Here is a 21,755-nt window from a genome sequence, read left to right as displayed (position 1 = left end):
GCACTAAACTTAACCACCTCGTGCTCAATACATTCCAAAAACTAATTAAACTTTGGACATATACACAAAGAGTCTCCAGCGCAAGTTTCTTCTGACCAATTCTGTGAAGTGGATTAAGCAACGACGTCTTCCAAAACTAAATGCGTAATAATAAATACATAAGAGAACACTGAGAAAAGTGAAATATTGAATAAAGTTTATATACATATATATATATAAAAACTTCTCTTGACTTGAGTTAATTAATTTTACTTGCTACGACATCAATTTCTTGAGAGTACAACTCTGGACTGTGATCTTCACCTAATTTCAAATATCTGAGATAGAAAATTGATTAATTGTTCATTTTATTTGAAGCTAAAAAAAATGATAAAGACGATAATAAATAAATATCGACCAATGTCCATTTCTACCAATGAAGATTAACTTCATGGATTTTAGTTTAATTTAACTTTTATCTTTTTCTTGTTCTAGGCATTAGAAAGTTAATCTACGTTGGTATAGAAATAAATAATTCAAAGAAATAATTTGATTTACAATTCCAACAATAATGAGAATAAAAACCATTAGTCCTTGATCGTTTCAGTACAAATTGTATTATATTTAAGAATTGTTCCAAACATTTATAAATTTTACATTTGCTTATAAACGTGATCTCCCTTCTCCCCTCTCTCTCTTCCCCCTCTCTCTCACACACACACACACGCGCGCGCGCGCGCGCGCGCGAGAGTAAACGAAACGAGAAATACATCGCTCTTACGGATGAAGAAGCGAGGCAGACAGGATAAATCGGCCGAAATTCGCGGATCGCTTCGCATCGCCGATTCGACAATTAAGCGAAAGCCGAACGTGTATCGAGTGGCAAAATATTTGCAGAAATGTGGCATCGCCGATAACGGTCGGTAACTCGTTGGCAGCCGTACTAGGAATGTGAGATATGGGTGGAACTCGATCGACATCCAAATGAAGCATGCTACAGAGTCGGCAAGTGCCTGGCTGGATATTATAGACCTGTGAACGAGGCTGAGGGGTGGTTTCGCGCTAAATTGAAACGCTCGAAGGTAACGTCTAATGAAAGCACAAGCGCGGGAGCTAATATCCACCCCACTAGAATGTAATAATTTCAGAATGGTACTTCAGAGAGAGCTGTACTTGTGCAACAAAGGTTAACCACGCGAACAGCTATTCGCGATCGCGTAGCGTAGAGAAATCGTCGAGTCCGGCGTGGAAAAGTACCGGCGGCCAGGTAGCACGATTTATCACGAGTTACCGAGCCGGATGATCCACGTGCACGTTACGTCAGATATCCTGCCTGAAATAAGGATCATTGAGATTCGAAGATGAACTCGCGTGACCTTTGATATCAGTCACGGAAATTCTGCAAACAGGATTGAAGACGAGCCTAAAGTCAGAAACCGTTTTGGGACCCGTTAAAAAGTAACAGTAATTTCAATAAGACGGTCAATTGTGTGTTTTTCAAACTGCGTCGTCATTTAGCGCTATTTGAATAAAAGAGTTTAAAAGAGTCGACAGAATCAGCTTATGCTTAATATGTCGGAGAAATTTTTATTTTTACATTATTAAGCGATGCTTGACTAAGATGGAATAAGGAATTCATAATTTTCGTTCATAATCGACGTTTAATTAGTTTTAAAAGAAAAAGTAAAATCGCAAAACATTTACATTTCGAAAATAATATCAGAATTTTTTCTATTTTTTATTAATACATTGCAAGATATCGTATAATACAATTGTCTGTGAAAATATTTAAGTTTCATATTTCTTTTAAAAGAAAATAATAAACGCTATTATCAAGCTGGTGATTATTTTATCGGATAACGGTATCACTTATTCATAAAAAATCGAGACGTCTTCATTGCATTCTGCTTCATTGGCTCGGAAGAAAAAGCGGATTATGTGATGTATAACTCGATGAGATTTTCAAGGAGGTACTTCTTTAAATTAAAGATGTACTGAAAAACTTTAAGACATATTTCCGATATAATATATCCTGCCATCACCTACGACGTTTCCTCAGATGCAGGTAGCGGATAATTACCTGACATGGAGAAGAATGCATAAAACAAAGTGATCGAACACTGTTTACAGATGTATAAAATCAATATTTATATACATACACAATTTTATTATTACTCAAAAATTGTATTCTGCATACATATATATATATATAATATATAAACAAGTATTATATTTTGTTGTAAAATACATGATGCGGATTGAAAGAATCGATTAATCAATTTAATTAATTGTAATAAATATAACAACGAATTGAAAATTACTTTCTATCAGATTATGCTCTAAAGATTTAAATTTAAATATTATTTCTGCATTATAGTTACCCGTAGGAAACAGCAAATATTAGTTAGAGATATTACGGTACAATTAAACGAAGCTTATACTTTTTTCGCATCGTAATATTTCATTGCAGTTAACAATGAAGTTTTACGAGTACAGCTGCCGGATAAACCTTGATAACTGACAGTAATCTACTCTAGACGGGTCGATAGCTACGAAAGCCCGGTATAAAAATAATATCGAAGAGTCCAGCGTGTGTAAGTGCATTCGTAAAATGAATTTTGTTGGAGGACCATCTCTCTCGTAAGCGTAAACGCTTGCGCGTGCGTGCGTTGACGGGGCAGAAGGGACGTGAGAGCATGTAGGTGCTGTAAGCACAAATTGCCACAAATTGGAGAAAATTGAATGAAGCTTACAGCTTAACGAAGGCACTAAACCCTTGCGGAACGACCTATCTCAACATGCAGCCCATTTTCGTGATAAGTGAGGAGATGTCGTGCGTTTAAAACACTCTAACCAGGACAACGTTGCGACGCCGGTCGCTGATATTTCTACCGCAAATATTTCCTGAAGATTTCCGCAACGATGGATATATTGCTTACAAGGTAGCGTAGAACCGTGCTTTCGTTGAAAAGCGGAACCATATCGTGATGTTGGACAGAAGACATAAATTGTACTTTTCATATCTTTGGAAAGTAAAAAGATATATTTATAATGATACATCCCTTTATCTTTTTGTAATGTCTTTTATTATATTCCAAATATAAAATGTTTCTATTGGATTGATACTTACAAGTGTTAGATATATGGAAAATTTTATTTTAATATATTTTAATTTATTTCATTTTTATTTTTATACTCATTATTCTGTTTAGTAATAATTTATTTATAATACTTGGTTACTTGAAGTATCATTCCTGCAAAAATACGTAAATAGAATATTTAAAAATTATTAATCTTTTATTAATATTATTGTTGAAATATATTATTTATTAACATATTATTGTTTATTATGTGACATTTAATTGCAAAAACAATTATTTTTATTGAATATTATTTATAAACGTTACTAATTATTGAACTTTACTTCAAAAATACATTCTGTTATGTTCAAATTAAAAATTTGTTTTTCCCTTTTTTTATAATTTAGACATTTAAATTATCTATTAAAAAATACATTATTTTTATAATTAATATATATCAAGAAAATTGTTTATTAACTTATTAACAGCCCACTGCAAAGAGCTGTAGTTCGATCATTGAAAAGAGCGAGCACTTGCTTCAAACGACAAAAGATTTTGATTTTCCGATAGAAAAAAGTCGTTATTGAAGTACTTCGCCGTGGGTGAAGAACTCCGAAACGACTGTAACCGGTGGAAACCGGGAGGGAGGATTCGAGATACATACACAGAACAAAGAGAGAAAGAGAGAGTGGAATAGGAGAAGGGTGGGTGGGAAGAGGAGAAGGATGAAAGAGGGCGAGGTTGAAGGAAAAAGAGTGGAAAAAGAGGAGGACGGCATGGCGGTTTGCAGCAAACAGAGGACAGTGACTAGAGCGAGAGGCGTGCGAGACGTGGAATATGTCTGGCGTATGTGGAGAAGCTTGTACACTCCCCCGGGATCGTTATGGGGGCATTCCGGCTTCTGGTATGTAATATCAGAAATTCCTGTCTACCTGTGTGTCGCCTGTTGCCCGTGCGCGATGTTCCAATTGGAGCGGGTGAAACGCGCGCTCGTGCGATGCGAAAGTGGTATTACTTGTGCGGGCGGTAGGGCAGGACATAGGGCTGGATCACCGCGCTCAGGAGGATAAAATTATTCCACGCGTTGAAAATTAGCTGCGCGAGAGAGCCCGATAGAAGCTACCGTTGTCTGCGTATTTGGTCCCCGAAATGAATACTTATCGGTGAAAGGAACATGCGGCATGTAATATTGTTCATTGTGTGTACTTTATACATGTATAACATACTATTGTAAGAGCATCTTTTCGCTATTCGATATTTTGCTTTCACATGAAATTAATTACGATCTTTTATGTACGTTTTGTTACATTGACTTTACGTAATATTTGTCTCTTTAAAATGTAAATAAACGCTTTAATTATTTTAGCATTCATATTATTGGTTATTGTAAATTACATATGTAAATATATATGGTATATAAATAAAATTGCTGTAATTACACGTAATTATAATTAATAAAATCTAATTATTACAATATCGTGTGTTTAAATATCTATTTTTAAATGTTTGTGTTAATCTGATTGCTTTTAAATGTAGCATTACGAACTTATGGGACGGATCTTTGAAGACTGCAACAACGTTTCGAGGTAATGCATTCGAGTGATGTATATATAGAGAGGATTTTGGTTTTGTCGCGTGGTAGGGTAGTTTTAGCCAGAGGCATCGGTTGTCTGCATTCGACACATTGTCAATTTGCCGCTGTTCGTCGCGTCTGTTTAAAATCGATCGTGCCAGGGCACATATACCTGCCTACCGAATACATTTTCGGTTTACGAGTGCCGTAGACGTCACTCCCGGTTCTCTAACAATGCGCTAAAAAAATAGTCGCTTTGTTCAATTCCTGCCCGCCGCTACCATGTTTGAGGTCATACGTATTAATGCCGCCAATGATTTTCGGAAAAAAATATATATAGCGATTTCAATCGAAGTTATTTTCAGCGCTTTTCTGTTTATTTTGCTTCATATTTTGTGGTTACGAACAAATAACTTCTTTCGCCACTCTCTCTAGTTTCATCGAAGCTTCGATATATATTTTTTTTCTATTTCCTTGAGTATATTTCCTATCGATGAGATAAATTTCTATTTTTGTTATTTAGAGAAAATAATTAAAAAATTTAACTTATGTAATAACAATATTTAATGCTTTATAATAATATTTATTTTATCTATTTTAAAAAGTAATGTATTATGCGAGAAAATACCAGTCATATTTTCTCTAGTTTTTTTCTTTTCCTATAATATAATCCAATTTCTTATAAGCATCATAAATATAAGCTGGAAATAACTCTTTTATTTAATTATTTCACAATTTGAGGAAATATTTTTTTCTGATAATTACAATAAGATTACGATGTAGGAGATACAATAGTAAAAATTCAAATTTAATTTATCCATTGTTAAAGGCCAGTGATCTTGCTAGCTTGAATATCGCGATCACATCGAAAATGAGAACCACAAACGCGGTATATTTGAAGTATGATGTGACTGAGAATTCCGTACGGGCGAGCAGCGCATTCCGCGTGATATCTATTTCATTACGGGGGAGATTCCACAGTATTTTTGCAATTATATATAGCGATCATCGCCACTGGTTACACAGGTTGTACCGTTCATATTGTGTTTGCGAATATTGTCGCAATATAGTCGAAATTTCTCGGGGACGGCCCTGTGATCGAATACTCGGACCAGCGACGTTAATTATCTTTAATCCAATTAGCTATATATTTGCATATGCCGACTACAATGTTTTCGAGCGTTTGCGTTTGCGTCTGCGTTCATTAATGCGATGAATGTGATGTAAATAAACGAAAAATGAGTCCGCAAAAGGTATATTCAGGTACGCGCGTTACCTGAAAAGTAGAATTAAAAATTACATCTTCGTTATATTATATTCGCGATGCTTCTTTGCGCGCGCGCATTCGATAAAAAAATGACTCTGTATTAGTCTCCCTTTTATATAATATATTACCATGAATGTATATTTTGCAATTTTTATAATTATCCAACAATAAGATAATGTATTTGAAATAAAAATAAATAAAGTTGTTGCAAAGAGCAAATAATATGTAGGGAAGACCGGGGCTAATAGACTCATTTTTTAGTTTCGAATGTTTACAGAAATTGAGACTTATCGAAAAAATGAATTCTACAGCAGTTACTACATAATGATACCGTTCGATCTAATAATATTTTAATAATAAGGAGAAACTGATAACTAATATAAAAAAAATGCATTTTTCTAATGCATTTTATCTGATTCAATTAGCCCTGGGATCGAAGTAATTTGACTAAGACTATTAAAATAAAGATTAATGTATTTTAAGCTACATCTTTGGCTACATATTAATAAAACTTTTATAAAAATATATTTTAAACACAAACATTTGCTTCGCAGGGCAGAACAATGTTTCTTTTTGTAAAATTTGTTCATTTTGTGCAAAAACACGAATGAGCCTAATTTTTGAGATTAGACATGAGAGAACTAAACTTATAACATTTACAATTGAGGAAAATCTCTTTAAAGAAATAAAATTTTGAGTAAATACTATAAGAGTCGTCATAGTTCTATGCTGTGGTTAGTCTATTATCCCCATCCATTCATTTTTTAAAAATATTAACAATATACGATACACACAACAATAAAGACACATAAACAAAAAAAAACTGTTGAACTTTATTAAGTAAAAACTACACTTACTATCTAAATAGAACCAAATATCTCAGACAATCATATACGATTGTAAAACAAAAACTTTAAGAATAAAAATATTTACTTAGGTATATGATTTTTTTAAATTGTAGCGTAACTTCTATAGATATGTTCGCAACAAGATGTTACAGAAGAACGGCAGTCGCTGCTACGTGCTCAGACACATTTATGCGTGTCTCGCGTGTTTTGTTTTTAATGTAGCTTCGATTTTACCTCTATAGTTAATTGACCCTGGTCTTCCCTACTCTCTAAAATTTTTAGAGTAAATCTCACTCGTTTTCTAGACTGGCATCTTTACTCTTTGGAATGAAATATATGTGTGTGCGTGATTCAAAAGAATTTAAAAAGTTACTTTTGAAATAAAAATAATCAAAGACGAATATGAATATTTGTTTGAATGATTATAAAGAAATGAATGAAAAAAATTAAATATTATCAAAAAAGAAAATCTCAAATTGCAATTCTACCAGCAAACAGTAATGTGCCTAATTAAAAGACGCGAGGCATACGAGCGAGGAAATATTAAATTTTGTCAATTAAAGCCATTTCGTCAATTATTCCTAAATTAACGAGAAAACTTGTACGACGAACCTACTTTATCGTGTTTATTAAATTTCTTTGACCATTCTTCTGTCTCGCCTTTCGCGCAAGAAGCGGTATGGCTATGTGGCATGCCCGTATCTTATGAATATAACACGGCATAGATTGTATACGTTCGCTACTCTTTTCCTAACTTTTTTGTGTTTTTAAGGGCATTAAAAGAACAACAAGTTGTATCTGTCAATAATAAAAATTTTTTAATATTATTCTGCTATATTAACATTTAGAATAACATATAAAAGAATATGTTATAAGCTATTCATTTGTTTCAGCTAAAGCAGCAAAGAATTTTTCTAAAGAATTTAACGCAGGCTTAACTATTATATATATATATTATATTATATATATATGTATAACTATTATATATGTATGTATGTATGTGTATATACACATATGTGTGTATGTAATATAAACATTAGAAATAATGTACAAATATTTATATTATCATACTACGTAATATCATAAAAAGAAATAACTAAATGTCATTAAGTTATATGGTTTATACATAGCATTTTAAATCTCGGTTATTTTGATTTTTCAATAAAAATTGTGGAAATTATTTTTGTAATGAATAATAAAAATAGAAATAAAATAATTTTTCTAATTAAATACGAGGAATCCTACATTCGGTTAAAGTATATCTTAAGATTTAAATATTTCTGTGTGAATTTATATATATATACTATTTGATTCTGCAAACTGCGCGCGGGAATCTTTTTTTAGTCGCGAAACGCATTCAAACGCACCAAAATAGTAATACCACCTATTAAATTGACGGGTAATTTAATAATTTTTTTGATGCTAATAAGCATCTTTATAAGAATATTAATATATGTTAAAGAGAATCTAAATCTGATAATTTTAATGCAAAAAATAATATTTGTAATTTATTATAAAAGTTATTTTTACTATTTACGTCTCATCATTAATTATTTATGCTTGTTACAGTAATACAATTTTAGAAAACAAACATCTAATTCGAGATTTGTCAATTTGTGAAAAATAACAATTAATATAATATATTAATACAATGTATTATACGGTATGATATCAATTTAATATGAATATATTAGCTATTTGTTGTTTACAAATTACTAATGTATACGATGGTTCGTACAAATTATCGATGTAAATGCGACTTTAAATTCATGAAAGAATTTGTCATTAAAGTTTAATTTTATAGAAGTGAAATATTCTGTATATTAATTTGTGATATTAATAAGCCATTTAATGCATTAAAAGCAAAATAGTCTCTATATTCATCTATTACTTTAATAAAAATATCACTTTAATAAGAACTACAAAAAATATTGATGCTTTGATCCGTGTTAGGTTACAAGAGAATTTAATTAATTACAAATTTTAAAATCTCTCTCTTAAAATTGACTAAATTTAGAGTATACATTTTTAAATATCGAAAATGTATGTATTAAAACGTAACGTAATTAAAGAGAAGTAGTTTGTAAAATAAATAATTAATTATGTTAAAATTTATATCTGAAAATAAATTGTATAATGTAGACATAAATGTGCTGAACAATGATCGTTTTAGATGTGTGCGAACAACTAACGAATAAGTCGTGCATTTTTATAAGGAGATACATTATAAATACAGTTGGCTATAATACAAAATGTAACTGTTTCCGTCTGTGAACGGACTGAAAAGCAAACGTGGCTACTCAGAGCGAATCTGAGATTTTAATAAATTAACATGAACATTATCCAGCATAATTACAAAACTACAGCGTTACACGCATCCCCGGTGATCGTCGCAGATAGGATGGAATGCCGTTCACGGTAGGATCGCGCGAGATCGCGCGTTGGCGGGTCAAACGAAGCGTTAGGAGCCATCGTGACTTCCGTTCGCGCTGCACGGGGGTTGCCGCGTTATAAAAAGGGGTAGCTATTGAATTAAAAGGACGTAGAGCGTATATAAGGCGGGCCGCAGCGAGAAAGCGAGATCGCGGCCGGGCGAGAGATTCCGGTGAGAGAGCGAGCACGCGTGCGCGCGCGCGCACCCGAGCGAGGCGAGGGTGGAAAAGCATGGATATAGCGAGAGCGAGGCGAGAGAGAACGTGGAAACACCGCGATGCGGGAGAGCGAGAGAGCGAGGGATGAGCGGGATGGACGAGGATAGAGCGATACGCACGGGTTCGGGAAGGGGTGAAGAAAGGCGGAGGAAATGAGAAGAAGAGGGCTCTCTCTCTCGTCTCCTTCGGGCCGGTCGTCCGCTCGCTCATCTCTCTCCTCTCACCCGCGCGCGCGACGTCCGCGACGTCCGCGCCGCGCCGCGCCGCGCCGCGCCGCGCCGAGCGCCCGCGCGCGCTCTTGCCGGCCATAAAAATAAAATTTCAATAAATCTCCGCCGCGCGAAAACTAGTGGGGCATCCAGAGGGCGGGCTACCCGCTCATTGGAGCTGCGTTCGCGGCGGTTACCGCCTACCACAAAGCGGAGACGGCGAAAGAGACGGTAACCTGGATAGAGTTTACCTCGGGATATGGGCAACCCTCGCATGGCTACCAACCATTGCGGCCCGGCGCGGCGCGGGCGACAGAAAATCCGAGCGTCGACGGACACCTCCGGGATACCTCCGGGTCCGAGACTCTTGGTTCGTCGCCACCAGCTGTCATACTTTTTTCTTTTTACTTTTCCGTCGAAGCGATCTCGCGTCCTGTTGGAGTGATTGGTGAACGCGCGATTACACTCAACTTTTGCACTGCTATAATCGTGGCAACTCTTAACACTGTTAAATGAATTTCCTAGGAGGAAACTTTCAAACTTTCAGCAGACGAGAAGATATATACCTAAACATAATAGCCCTCTCTTAAGGAGATGAATTAATTCAGCACTACTCGAAATTCCACCTTATTATATCGCCATTTTAATATTCTATTTTAATATTGAATAAGTCGAATAAATAATGGATATTTCTAATTGAAAATAAATTAATATTTTGATAATTAATATACTTAATATGCTGCTGAAATTAAAGGAAATCTGAAAATAAAGAAAATTCTGATTGTTAAATGCGAGAGTTGGAAGAAAGGCGCTGGTGCGGCTAGTTACCTCCCTGGATTCTAGTGTTGGATCTGAAGGATAGGAGCGATTTAATATCACGCCCACCAGCGGAGAAGGCGAGGTAGTAGGGACTCTCGCGAGCCGGTGGTTAAAGCGAGAGATCGACGGTGGCCGCTTTGAAACGAATGGGATGTCGATATACCCGGCGAGCCGGCGCGAGTGGGGGAGTTCGGATATGGCAGTCGGCCAGTTCGCTGTTTGCCTTCCTGAGGCACGGGCCGGTCCTCAGGCTCGTCTCTGTACACCTAAATACTCATCCAGGAAAGGCTCCGTGCGTCGCGCCGCCAGTCGCAGTCGCAGTTTTTTTTCTTGTCCGTGCTTCCTCGAGAGTTGAGGGTGAGGTGCTCGCGGTGTTGCGCGGATTTCCGCTTCCGCGTGCTGTATCGGAGCTACGCTCCCGGAGTTGAGCGGCATGCTCAACAATATCACCGCCGGTGGTTCCGTACACGGTATCTCCGGTAAGTACCGTATACACTTGAGTCAGAAAACCCCATCTGATTAGTGTGCGTCAACGAAACTGTGCTCGGATTGTAATTAGCGATCTCGAATACCGCCGATCTCCGTCGAACGTCAGTTAAAATAATCCTTGTGTGTTAAGAATAAGCTCCGATTCCCTTAGAAATCTCCTCAGGCTGGCCGAGATTCACGATATCCACCGCGTTTCCTTCGCGTTTTAAATCCAAGTTCTCCAAAAATCTCCATTGTCTTTAAACTCTGCTGAGAAGAATAGTTGAAATGTTCTCCAGAATAATTGAGTGTATATTTTGGACCGGTTATGAATACATGAATGTAAACACGCAATTATGGACTGTATTGTGATTGGTCCATTTTTAACTGTGAATTAAAATTAAAGTCATTATGTGTCGGTCACGTTCATCGATTATTATAATCATATTTTTAGCTTACAAGAATTAATCACGTTTTAGTTATCTGTTATGTTACTATGTAATCACGCGAATCATTCTAATGTCCGAAAGATCATCACTTCATGTATAACAAATGCATTTCGATCACGAGCATTGAACTTGCGACCAGCCATTCTTCGGAAGCCATTGATGTTTTGCCGACGGCACGTCGTTTCCGATTTACAATTCGGTGTGTTTCGTATATCGAATTAAATACATTTTTAACCGGTGTGAAAAAACATGTGTTCTAATACAGGCTTTCAGGATTAAGTGCCAGTCACAAGAATATCCATCGATTTTGTGGCAGCCTATTTCATCTATAACAATAAAAGCGGTACCGCCAAAAATATTAAATTTTTCTAATTACATAGTACAAGTTGGAAAGAAATGTGGAAGTGAATAATAACAGCAATAATAATAAACTGGAAATTATAAAATTCATATAAACATATTAGGCATTAAGTCCTACCTTGATCGCGAATTTGGCGTTTATTTGTGCTAAATATTTTACTTATGACCAACATTATCGTGACAAGTATAACAACAAGAAAAAATCCGATTACATAAGTTAGAACTCTGGTAGATTCAATCAGAAAAGTACAAATCAGACACTTTATCATATTAAATTTATGTTTTAATCGAGACAACCAGAAATTTAATTACAATCAAAATTCTGATTAATATAACAGAATACATTTTATTTGTACTTTTTATTGACATAACTAAAAAACGTTTTTCTCAGTGAATTATTAGTGCATTTCATTGATGTTATGAAATATTAAAAAGCAACACTAAACATCGTTTTTGTTTATAATTTCGCTTTTGTACCTTTAGAATGTAGAATGAAATGAGAGAAAACAGTGATGGCGCAATAATGATACAATGCTGTTAAATTTTGATACTTCAGTCTTAGATTTCAAACGCGGCGTCGAGTACCGTAGCATCAGGTGTCCCATAAGAAGCGTGTTTCTTCACAGCTTTTATAAGTGCGCAAGCTAGTTTATTTCAAGCTTAGCGTGTCAGCTTTTTGTTCACGTAACGTGGGATTATTATGTCGGTTTGCTACAATTAACAATCACAATTGAAAGTGACGTTGTTAATTAATCAGACATTATTACGAGTACTACGAGTGTTCCCGGTCTAATTGTAAGCGTGCTATTGTAGTAAAAGATATTCAAAATGAAAAAGAATCCAACCGAAAGAAATATCGAGCGTTAAACGATCTTCATTAAATAGATTCGATTATAAATTTAGTTATATATAATTTTAAATCCTTCTAAATCTTTCACATGCGCATTACTATAGGTCACATAACTCCGTTAAAGTTAATTACTTGCCGTTTACGGTGAAATTTATAACAGAAATGTCCGTATATCATCTCTCAGTATGTTAATTGCACCAACTAAAATATATAGAAAGTAGCGGTTAAATGTAAATTATTGATAGCGAATTGTAAAGTAGGCAAACAATTAATAAAATGGATCATAACATACCGCCAAATAATAAATGTTATTAATATTTGATAGTTGTTAATATTTTATATTTTGCACCATTTAATGCGAATTTTTACTCTTACTCATTTATTTTATGAAATAATCTTTCTAAAATTCATTTCTAATCATATCAGTATGTTTAATTCCATGCTTACAAAAAAGATAAATTTCAAATGAATTTGGATTCCTCTTAATCAATTTGATTTTCATCACCCGTCGGTTCGTATAGGGACTGTTTCGCCCGGCTAATCCACTGTGAATAATCCTACCACAACTGTGGATTGCAATTAATATCGTATAATTTATTACGAAATATTTATCATATTGATAGATATTCACAGAATCATATTTCTTGTATCGGTTTTTTATTTATACTGCAATTACTATTCGCGACTTGCAAAAATTAATGCTTTTTATAGAAGAATGATCAATAAGGCCTGTTACGATTTTACATTAAACAATTTTTTTGTATTATATGATCAGTAGGAATGTTAGTATGAGAATTATTATATGAGAAAAAACTCGAGCCATAAAACTCTAATTAATTATTAATTTAGATATATCATTCTCATATTTAAGCCCTTTTTATGACTAATAAGTGAGATATTTAATGAGATATTTTCGTTCATTATACTGGTCTGCCATCATGTTAACGTCATTTTAGATTATCTATCGTCCCTAAGGTAAAGATAAATACAGCTTACAGTGAAGAAATGAATTTTTTTATTACTCTTGACATATGTACTTATGAAATAATACTCATATATACTGCAATAATGGGATTTTCAATTTCAAAAAAAATTGAAAAAAAAAAACAAAAATCAAAAAACACAAAAATTAGTAAAAATAAAAAATCTCTACAATGATTACAACTTTGACGCGGTGTAGAGGCTTAAGCCTGTAGGCAACAAATAGTAGATCATCTATCTGTGGGCCTCAACATTTGGTGGATACCGATTCGTCAAGAGTAATAAAAAAATTCATTTTTTCTATGAGCTGTATTCATTTTCACTTTGGGGACGATAGATAGTTTAAAATGTTGATAGAGCAGTATAACGAAAATATTTTATTAATTTACTTATTAGTCATGAAAAAAGGGCTTAAGTATCATAGCGATATGTTTAAACTAATAATTAATTAGGACTTTATTGGATTGAGTTTTTCCTCATATAATGATTACTTTTTACATTCCTAATGAGCATACAATACAAAAAAAAATTATTTAACGGAAATTCATAGGGGATACAAAAGTAGCCTTATTGACACTCCTTCCTTTATTTCTGTATAAAAGTATAATTTATATTACTACGAATTATTTATCTGTAGATGTTCATAGAATCACATTTCGTATATTAATTTTTTATTTGCAAGTGCATTTATTATTTGCGACGTGCAAAAACTAATATTTTTTAAATTTATTTTTATATAAAATGTATTTATTATCTTTTTGTGTGGCATTTGCATAAAATTATGATATAAAAGTATAGTTCGCAATTTTTTATAAATAATAAATTATTTATTACTTATTATTGCGTAATTAACAAAATTATTTGAGTTTTATCTTGTATATATATATAGAAATGTAGTAATCTTATTAATTATTTTACTTTTACATTGTATATATGGTATCTATAATGTTTTCTTTGATTATAGCAAGATCGTAAATTACGTTAATTTATGATGATTACATTTTTGTTAAGTTAAGAAAATTTTTTTGCAACAGGTTTATTTTAGAATTATAAATGAAAAAATTGTCAGGTAGGGAAATTCAGGATGGAAAATTGCACGAAAGAATAGTGAAATGTGCCGGTAACACGTGACGTTGCACGTCTTCGATCTCCATCTCAAGAAAGCCGCTTCTCGAGTTTGATGATCTTAATTACCTCAACACTGATTACATTACGCGAGAAGTTGAGGAACGGTTTAGAGAGTTAGAATGTTGCAGGTGGTGAGAACTGAGTAAAGCGCTACACGTTAACTGGATTAAAAGAAAGTTATAGCTCTATTTTTTTTCACGTTAAGCGTTGATTTTTTTCCATCATATTTATTCTGTCACCATGCGATTTAAACACTTGTTTCTCGTTCAATTTTAACTTAACGTTACTGCGATTATCGAATGAACTAAATAGCCATGGCAACGCATACGAATAGCGAAAGGATTTCTCTTTTGAAATTATTCATTTTTATTCAGATAGGATCTCGATTTCATCCAAACAATCGTAATCGTCGTCCGGAGTAAATTATATACCTGAGTTCCTACGGGAACGTGAGGGACGTCACACCGACGTTCGACTTGTTTCTCATAAATTGCACTTTATATCTGTCTTCCGTCAAATAAGATCAAACATATACTTACTAACGGCCGGCCGATTCGCAGACTACGTCGATACGTCTTCAATTACCATCCTTCAATTTATCAAAAAATGAGATTTGGGAACGTTGCGCGCATCTCGCCACACTTAAAGTGTGTCCGTTAAAATTTTTTATGATATACGTTAATTGTATTTGGTGCATCGGCCAATCCGTTGAGACAACGCGGGCATAGCTCGCAAGCGTGACACGCGAATAAATACGTCTGTCACGACATTTCCGAATAGTAATGTGATTTATGACTTTATTATTCAGACGTTTCAAGCGGGTGGCTGTCAATCACGAGGTTTTCAAATGTCGATAAACGCGCGGCCGAGCGTTATAAAAATTTCGTTTTTTTTTTTCTACAGCCGCTTCACGTATCCGTGAATTACCGCGATACTCCACGAGCGAAAAAATACACGTGTAGAACGAATGCTTAGCTGCGTCCCACGCGATCCTTTGGTGATTAGCGTTTTAATTTGATTATTATCTTCGATAATCCGGTCAATTAATGCGGAATTAAATAATCTTTAACTAGATGGAAATTATCTCGAAATAATACGGGCAATTATGCAAAGTAAATGTTGAAGGAGATTTGTTTTCTTTTTGGAGATGTGCTATGATAGTTTGTGATTCATATTAGGATTACGCGCGATATTTGTGTGTGTATGATAACAGAGTTTATCATTGTTGTATACGGAGAATCTCGAGGAAGATAAAAAATAAATCCGTATAAGAATACGAATTCTTATGAAATAAGGAGTCTTATAAACACCGGAACCATCAAATTGTATATAATAAAATAAAATCATTAAGTTTTAACGCGCGAATAAAAAGAGCTATCATAAAATGACTTGTCATAAAATTCATTCATATGAAGATATTCATTCAGTTAAGTTTTACTACACGATGGCTTGGTAATTCAATATTGATTCTCGGTATATAACTTCATATCTATGGGCACACAAACGAAACTGATAGAATATTTTATATTAATTCTGCTCTTATTTTATTATTGAAAGTATGAATATTCAAATCAAATTATTAAATAACGAATTTGTATAAAATGCGCAGTGAAAAGATCTTCCAGGAAATTTCTTTTTCATACAGTAAACAATAATATTTTTTATTGTTTTTTTTTTTAATATTCACATTAAAGCATTACATAGAAATTTAGAAAAAGTACGACTTTAAGATCGTTTAGTCAATAAAAAAAAAAACCTTTGCATCAAACGTCTAATTTTACGAAAAATTTATCACGTATATAAACGTCAATATAAATGTCAAAACTAATAATAACCGTTTTGTACGAGTTGTTACAGTGTTTCCTATATTTTTCGCGTAGCGAATCGCATTTATTCCATCACATTTATTCCATTGCGCATTTGTCGTTCTCCGTGGGTGGAAATTTTTAACGAGTGGTCTTTTCCTCCTCGACGCAGAAGACGCGTCGTACGTTGCGATTGTACCTGACTAAACTAGTTTACCTCATTACGTAAGCATCTTTGACAATGCACAACGACGTGCGATACCTGCGATCTGACACGTAGAGTAGTGTGGGTGTTCCGATCTGAGATGAGATGGGACACCCTCCGCGATACAACGATGCGTAATGCATCCACATGACGTACCATGGCCGCGCCACGTACGCACGCACGCACGTACACGGGGTACATACATGCGCGTATTGAGTATTGAGACGTATGTTTGCGCGCTTAGAAGTCCGGAGTATACGGTGACGATTCTCGCACCTCCTCGCTAAGTGATCCGTACACCCCTCGGCCAGCTTCTGCTCCTATACAAATTTAAACTACGTAGAGCGGGCGCGTGGGGCGGGCGAGCGAGAGGCATGTGCGGAGCACGAGGAAGCCCGGCAAAAAGAAAAAAGACGGGAGAAAACTGAAGCGGCGTGTCTTCTTTTTTTCTCTGCCTTCTTACCCATCACGTCGCCGCGCGCTGGCACGTAGGAGCGAAGGATGCACAAGATCTGAAGCGGTACGAGAAGGAGCACGGCGTGCTGGGTGTGAATCTGGGCTCCGGTCTGTCCGCGGGTGGTGGCCTCACGCTTCATCAGGAACTGATCATGACTATGCCCGGCACAGGTACGTAAAGCTCGCTCTCGTGTCTGCTTTCGTTTCCTTCGGTCAAGAATCATTCGAGAGACACGGGACATTTTAATTCGATTAATGCGAATCACGAGCTTAAGGACGTATTACATGTATTTTTTTCAATTATGAAAATTAAATTATGAAAATTTGTCTATATCGTGTTGTATTTAGACACAATTTAGAATATCGATAAGAAATTATCGATACTTATTTCATTAAGAAGTAGATGCGTGTTTTTAAAAAATAATTAAGATAAAATGAGACAATTTTCACTCAAATTATAAAGTTGTATTGTTAAATATAAATATTGATGTTAAATTGTTTCGCATATAATATTCATTTTTATATGGAAGATTTAAATTTTTAATTCAGTCACTGTTTGCAGAGAGAAACCTAATACATCCTTAACCTTCCATCTCACAATTTTGATAGTAGAATAATGTCACGACGCTAAAAAGGAGTGAATAAATAAAAGGAATTTAACATAAAGAATTTAATTACATAATTTATTTTATGCGTTTTTTATTTACATTTTAAGATAGTATCGAAATCGAGAATGATTCATAATTGTGAACGATTGACAGATTTCATTTGTTCATTTAACTATCTGGATGATAATGGTAAATGGAAAGATGAATCACATCGATTTTCTACGAATACATGAGCAATTGCAATAAGTGTATGATATATTCTCAAAACGGATTGCGCGATGTTTTCATTATGAGTTAGAAGGCGAAACCATTTTGCTGAGTGCAATAGCATATTTTTATATCATTTGGGAGAAGTATTTATATAAATAGTATTTATATTGAAAAAGGTATATCGCGCGATATTTATTTAACCGTCATTTATCAGTTTATATTTCGTAATCATCACGATAAATTACAATAAAAGTGTCGAAACGTGTTAAACTTAATATAACTTAAGTCAAGTTAAATTTATTAACAATTCGAAACTATTTAAAACCAAAGTACAATCACGCAAATATACAGATTTAGAAACTCTTATTTAATAATAACATTTACACTGAAAAAATGTACTAAATTTATATTATTAATATATATTTGTTTAAATAATATTAATTAAATGTAAACATGTACTTATTTAGTACAGACTCATTAATTTGATTTTACTATTTGTTTTATCGAGTAAACATTTATTTCTACGCGCAAATGTTTAGAGTTAGTATTATAAATAGATTATATATATCGTAAAAGTAGATCAATTAAGATTTAGAAATTTTTTTCAGTGCAGAACAATATCATAAATTAAAATATCAATTTTCAAAATTATTACTCCGGATTTGATGTTAAATTGATCATGTCATTTTCATACGTCACGTTAACATTGAAGTTATAAATAAAACTTAGAAACGAAAATGTTGATTAAAACGCGCATTAAATACAATAGTTTAAAATTTAGCTATTGATCGATGTGCAGCACATGTTAAATTTAATAAGCATAGTTATGAAATATCTTATCATTAGCTTGAAATATAAATATTAATCTAAGATATTTATTAACAATTATTGAAATTGAAATAAAATTGATAACTGTCGATTAAATAAATATCTTGATATTGTTACTATGCGATCTTCTAAAGAAGGAAAAACCTTATTGATATTATACTTGTTCTGATTTTACACTTTTTTTATATAGATGATTTTTTTATGTCGATTAATTTTGAATAAATAGAACACAACGTACATTTTATTTTCTATTTTTCAAAATGTAGAAGATATGGAGCAGAGAAAATCTGGTTTTATCTTTTAACAGCCTTAGCATAAAGCATCCTGAAAGTTCGACATGCATCCTAAACGTTTTATACATAATGAAAAATAAATTTAAAAACTATTTTTATTGAAATACATTTTATTTCTACAGCAATTGAATTATTTTATTCTTTTTTTGACTTTTATTATTGCCAGTACTCTTTTAAGGGAACAATTTGAGAGTGCTTTATACTTATGGCCAAGGCTGTATCTTTTCAATTAACAAGTAGAACTAAAAGTAACCGGAGAAAATTCAATACTTTACGTTATTTAACCATGGCTCTGCATTTTAGGTAGCGCGGCGGCGATCGGGCAAGGTGATGATAAACCTGCGAAGCAAAAGCGACATCGGACGCGTTTCACCCCGGCTCAGCTCAACGAGCTCGAAAGGTGTTTCGGCAAAACCCACTACCCGGATATTTTCCTGAGGGAGGAAATAGCACTAAGGATCGGCCTCACGGAAAGTCGCGTTCAGGTAGGTGTGGTCAAAATGTACACACTGCCGATGGCACGAAATGATTAATTTCAACGTGTGCTAGAGAACTTATCGCGTGACTTCACATTGTGCCAGAATTACGTGCGGGCTTCTACACGTTAAAATAGTTACAAATCAGCAACTACGTTCGGACGCTTATTTAAATTGACCATTGCATTAAAAAGAATACATTGATCAAACTCTTTATAATTCGACTCATCGGAAATATTAATCATCTTTCATGCAAAAGTGTTTCTAAGATTTGAAGATGACTCGAAAATGTAATTGATTTGAAAGTTTTAACGTATATGATGCTATGTATAATTGAAACCTTATCGCATTAAATTTCTTATTTGTTTTTGCGCATCAATTTTTGTACTTAACTCTTATACATGCCCTTATTAACTCATTTTATTATTAATTATCTTTTCCCCATCAGAAAATTAGATTAGTTTTAATTTCTTGTAACATATACACTTTGTGCAATGACTTCATTTATATAAGTGTCTCAGTTATTGTAGTGATTTATTATTGTTATATATATTATTACATAAAATATGGATTTTTGCATGAGCAAAATAATAATACGCCGAACATAACAATGTAAGACCCAAAGAACACATAATTTTATAAAAATTTATAAATATAAAAAGATAATGTCTCTGACTGTAAAAATTTCGTGACACGGACATATAATGAGAAATGTTAAGGCATTAAAGATATCATAAGTTGTCACCATACGGTAACCTCGCGGCTATCCTCAGAAATGTATACTCAGATAGTACCGGAACTTTGGTAGAATCAATTGTGCTGGCCTACCTCGGCTTTTTGGATTAAAGTGAAACTTGGAGCAGTAGCTAAGCCCTCGCCCTGCGGGGTTCCGAATTTTGGTGGGTTCCACTTGGTTGCAAGGCGACCGCGAAACTTTGCGGAAGCTCGCAAGTCCTGTCTCTGGCATCAGGAATTCCGGGATCAAAGATCCAGAAATTTCAACCACGATTCCCTCAAAAGGTTCTCTGTTCTCTTACGTATCAATCTATTAAAGTCTTTTCAATATAAAGACATAAAAGATGTAAGATGATTTGAGAGAAGACGCCATTTAAGCCTTTATTCTTAATGTCACATAATGTCATTGAACTTAGTTAAAAATATTTATAGTCTGAGACCTTTTTTATTTATACAAATGAATGCTTTTAATATTTTGGAAAAAATATAACTGGTATATCATATCTTGAAAAAGTAACATCTTGCTCTTATACATGCGGATGTAAGATGCCATAAATAATTAAATGACGCAATAAACTTGCATGTTGTACTTATCTGCAGTTTTTATTTAAACAGCATTTGATTAACTTAAATAATTTGAACTATATAAAATATAAAATATTCCAAATTTTAATTTATATAATTGTTTTAATGTTGGTATTAATTAGGGAAGATCATGTTTTGTACTTATTGTTATCTTCGCTCAAGTGTAACAGGAAGATGTCATTTATGCATATAAAATTATTACAAATTAACTTATACCAGTCATATGACTATTAAAAAATACTAATCAAAATCATATATTATTTGTTCGGTTTTACAGTAAGCTGTATTTCGTCAAATCTTTTTCGATGTTGATGCACGAACATTTTCTGTCGATAGTTGCAGTTTATCACACACTTATGCATAATCAGAATGTTCAACACGCGTTCTATGAAAAAAAAGCTATAAACAAAATCTTCCTCTTTATATTTCCCCCTCGAGTCACCTTATACAGAAAGAACGATTTTGCTGAAAGATCTAAAATTTTGCTGGATACTAGATCTAAAAATAGTTTTATTAGAAATTCAAATTAATTGTTAGAATATAAAAAATTTTTGTAACATTATTATTTTTTTAGATTCCTACATAATTATTTTGATGGTTCAACAAAATTATTTTTAGATCTGTATCTCCGACAAAATTGTAGATATTTCAGGAAAATCGTGTATATATATGGATTTATTATCAATTAGCATAATTACAGTTTAAACTCATTATTGTCTAACATGTAATTCAGAGATAAGTTTTATTTTCGGAATAAAATTTTTAGAGGAATGATTTATAAGAGAGAATTAATTATACTATCTTATAATATGCAGAGGTGTAACGAATCAAAAATAGCTCATATTAACGATGAAAATTAAAAATAGATGCGTCAACAATAAACGTCGGATCA

At 33.6% G+C, this 21,755-nt stretch overlaps 1 protein-coding gene across 1 annotated transcript in view; it reads left to right on the top strand.

The window, feature by feature from the left end:
* The first annotated feature begins 10,351 nt into the window (after window positions 1–10,351).
* Window positions 10,352–21,755, top strand: part of otp (orthopedia homeobox) — a 47,448-nt gene continuing 36,044 nt past the window's right edge. Inside the window, exons 1-3 of the mRNA XM_011068724.2 lie at window positions 10,352–10,905; window positions 17,165–17,299; window positions 19,371–19,552. Coding sequence (XP_011067026.1) covers window positions 10,860–10,905; window positions 17,165–17,299; window positions 19,371–19,552 — 363 coding nt within the window. The 5' untranslated portion in view covers window positions 10,352–10,859. The remainder of the gene's footprint in view (window positions 10,906–17,164; window positions 17,300–19,370; window positions 19,553–21,755) is intronic.

The sequence above is a fragment of the Acromyrmex echinatior genome, chromosome 5 (assembly GCF_024713525.1).
Source record: "Acromyrmex echinatior isolate Ae372 chromosome 5, ASM2471352v2, whole genome shotgun sequence".
NCBI lineage: Eukaryota > Metazoa > Arthropoda > Insecta > Hymenoptera > Formicidae > Acromyrmex > Acromyrmex echinatior.
Note: the sequence above shows the minus strand (reverse complement) of the source record. Positions and strands in the feature narration are given on the sequence as shown.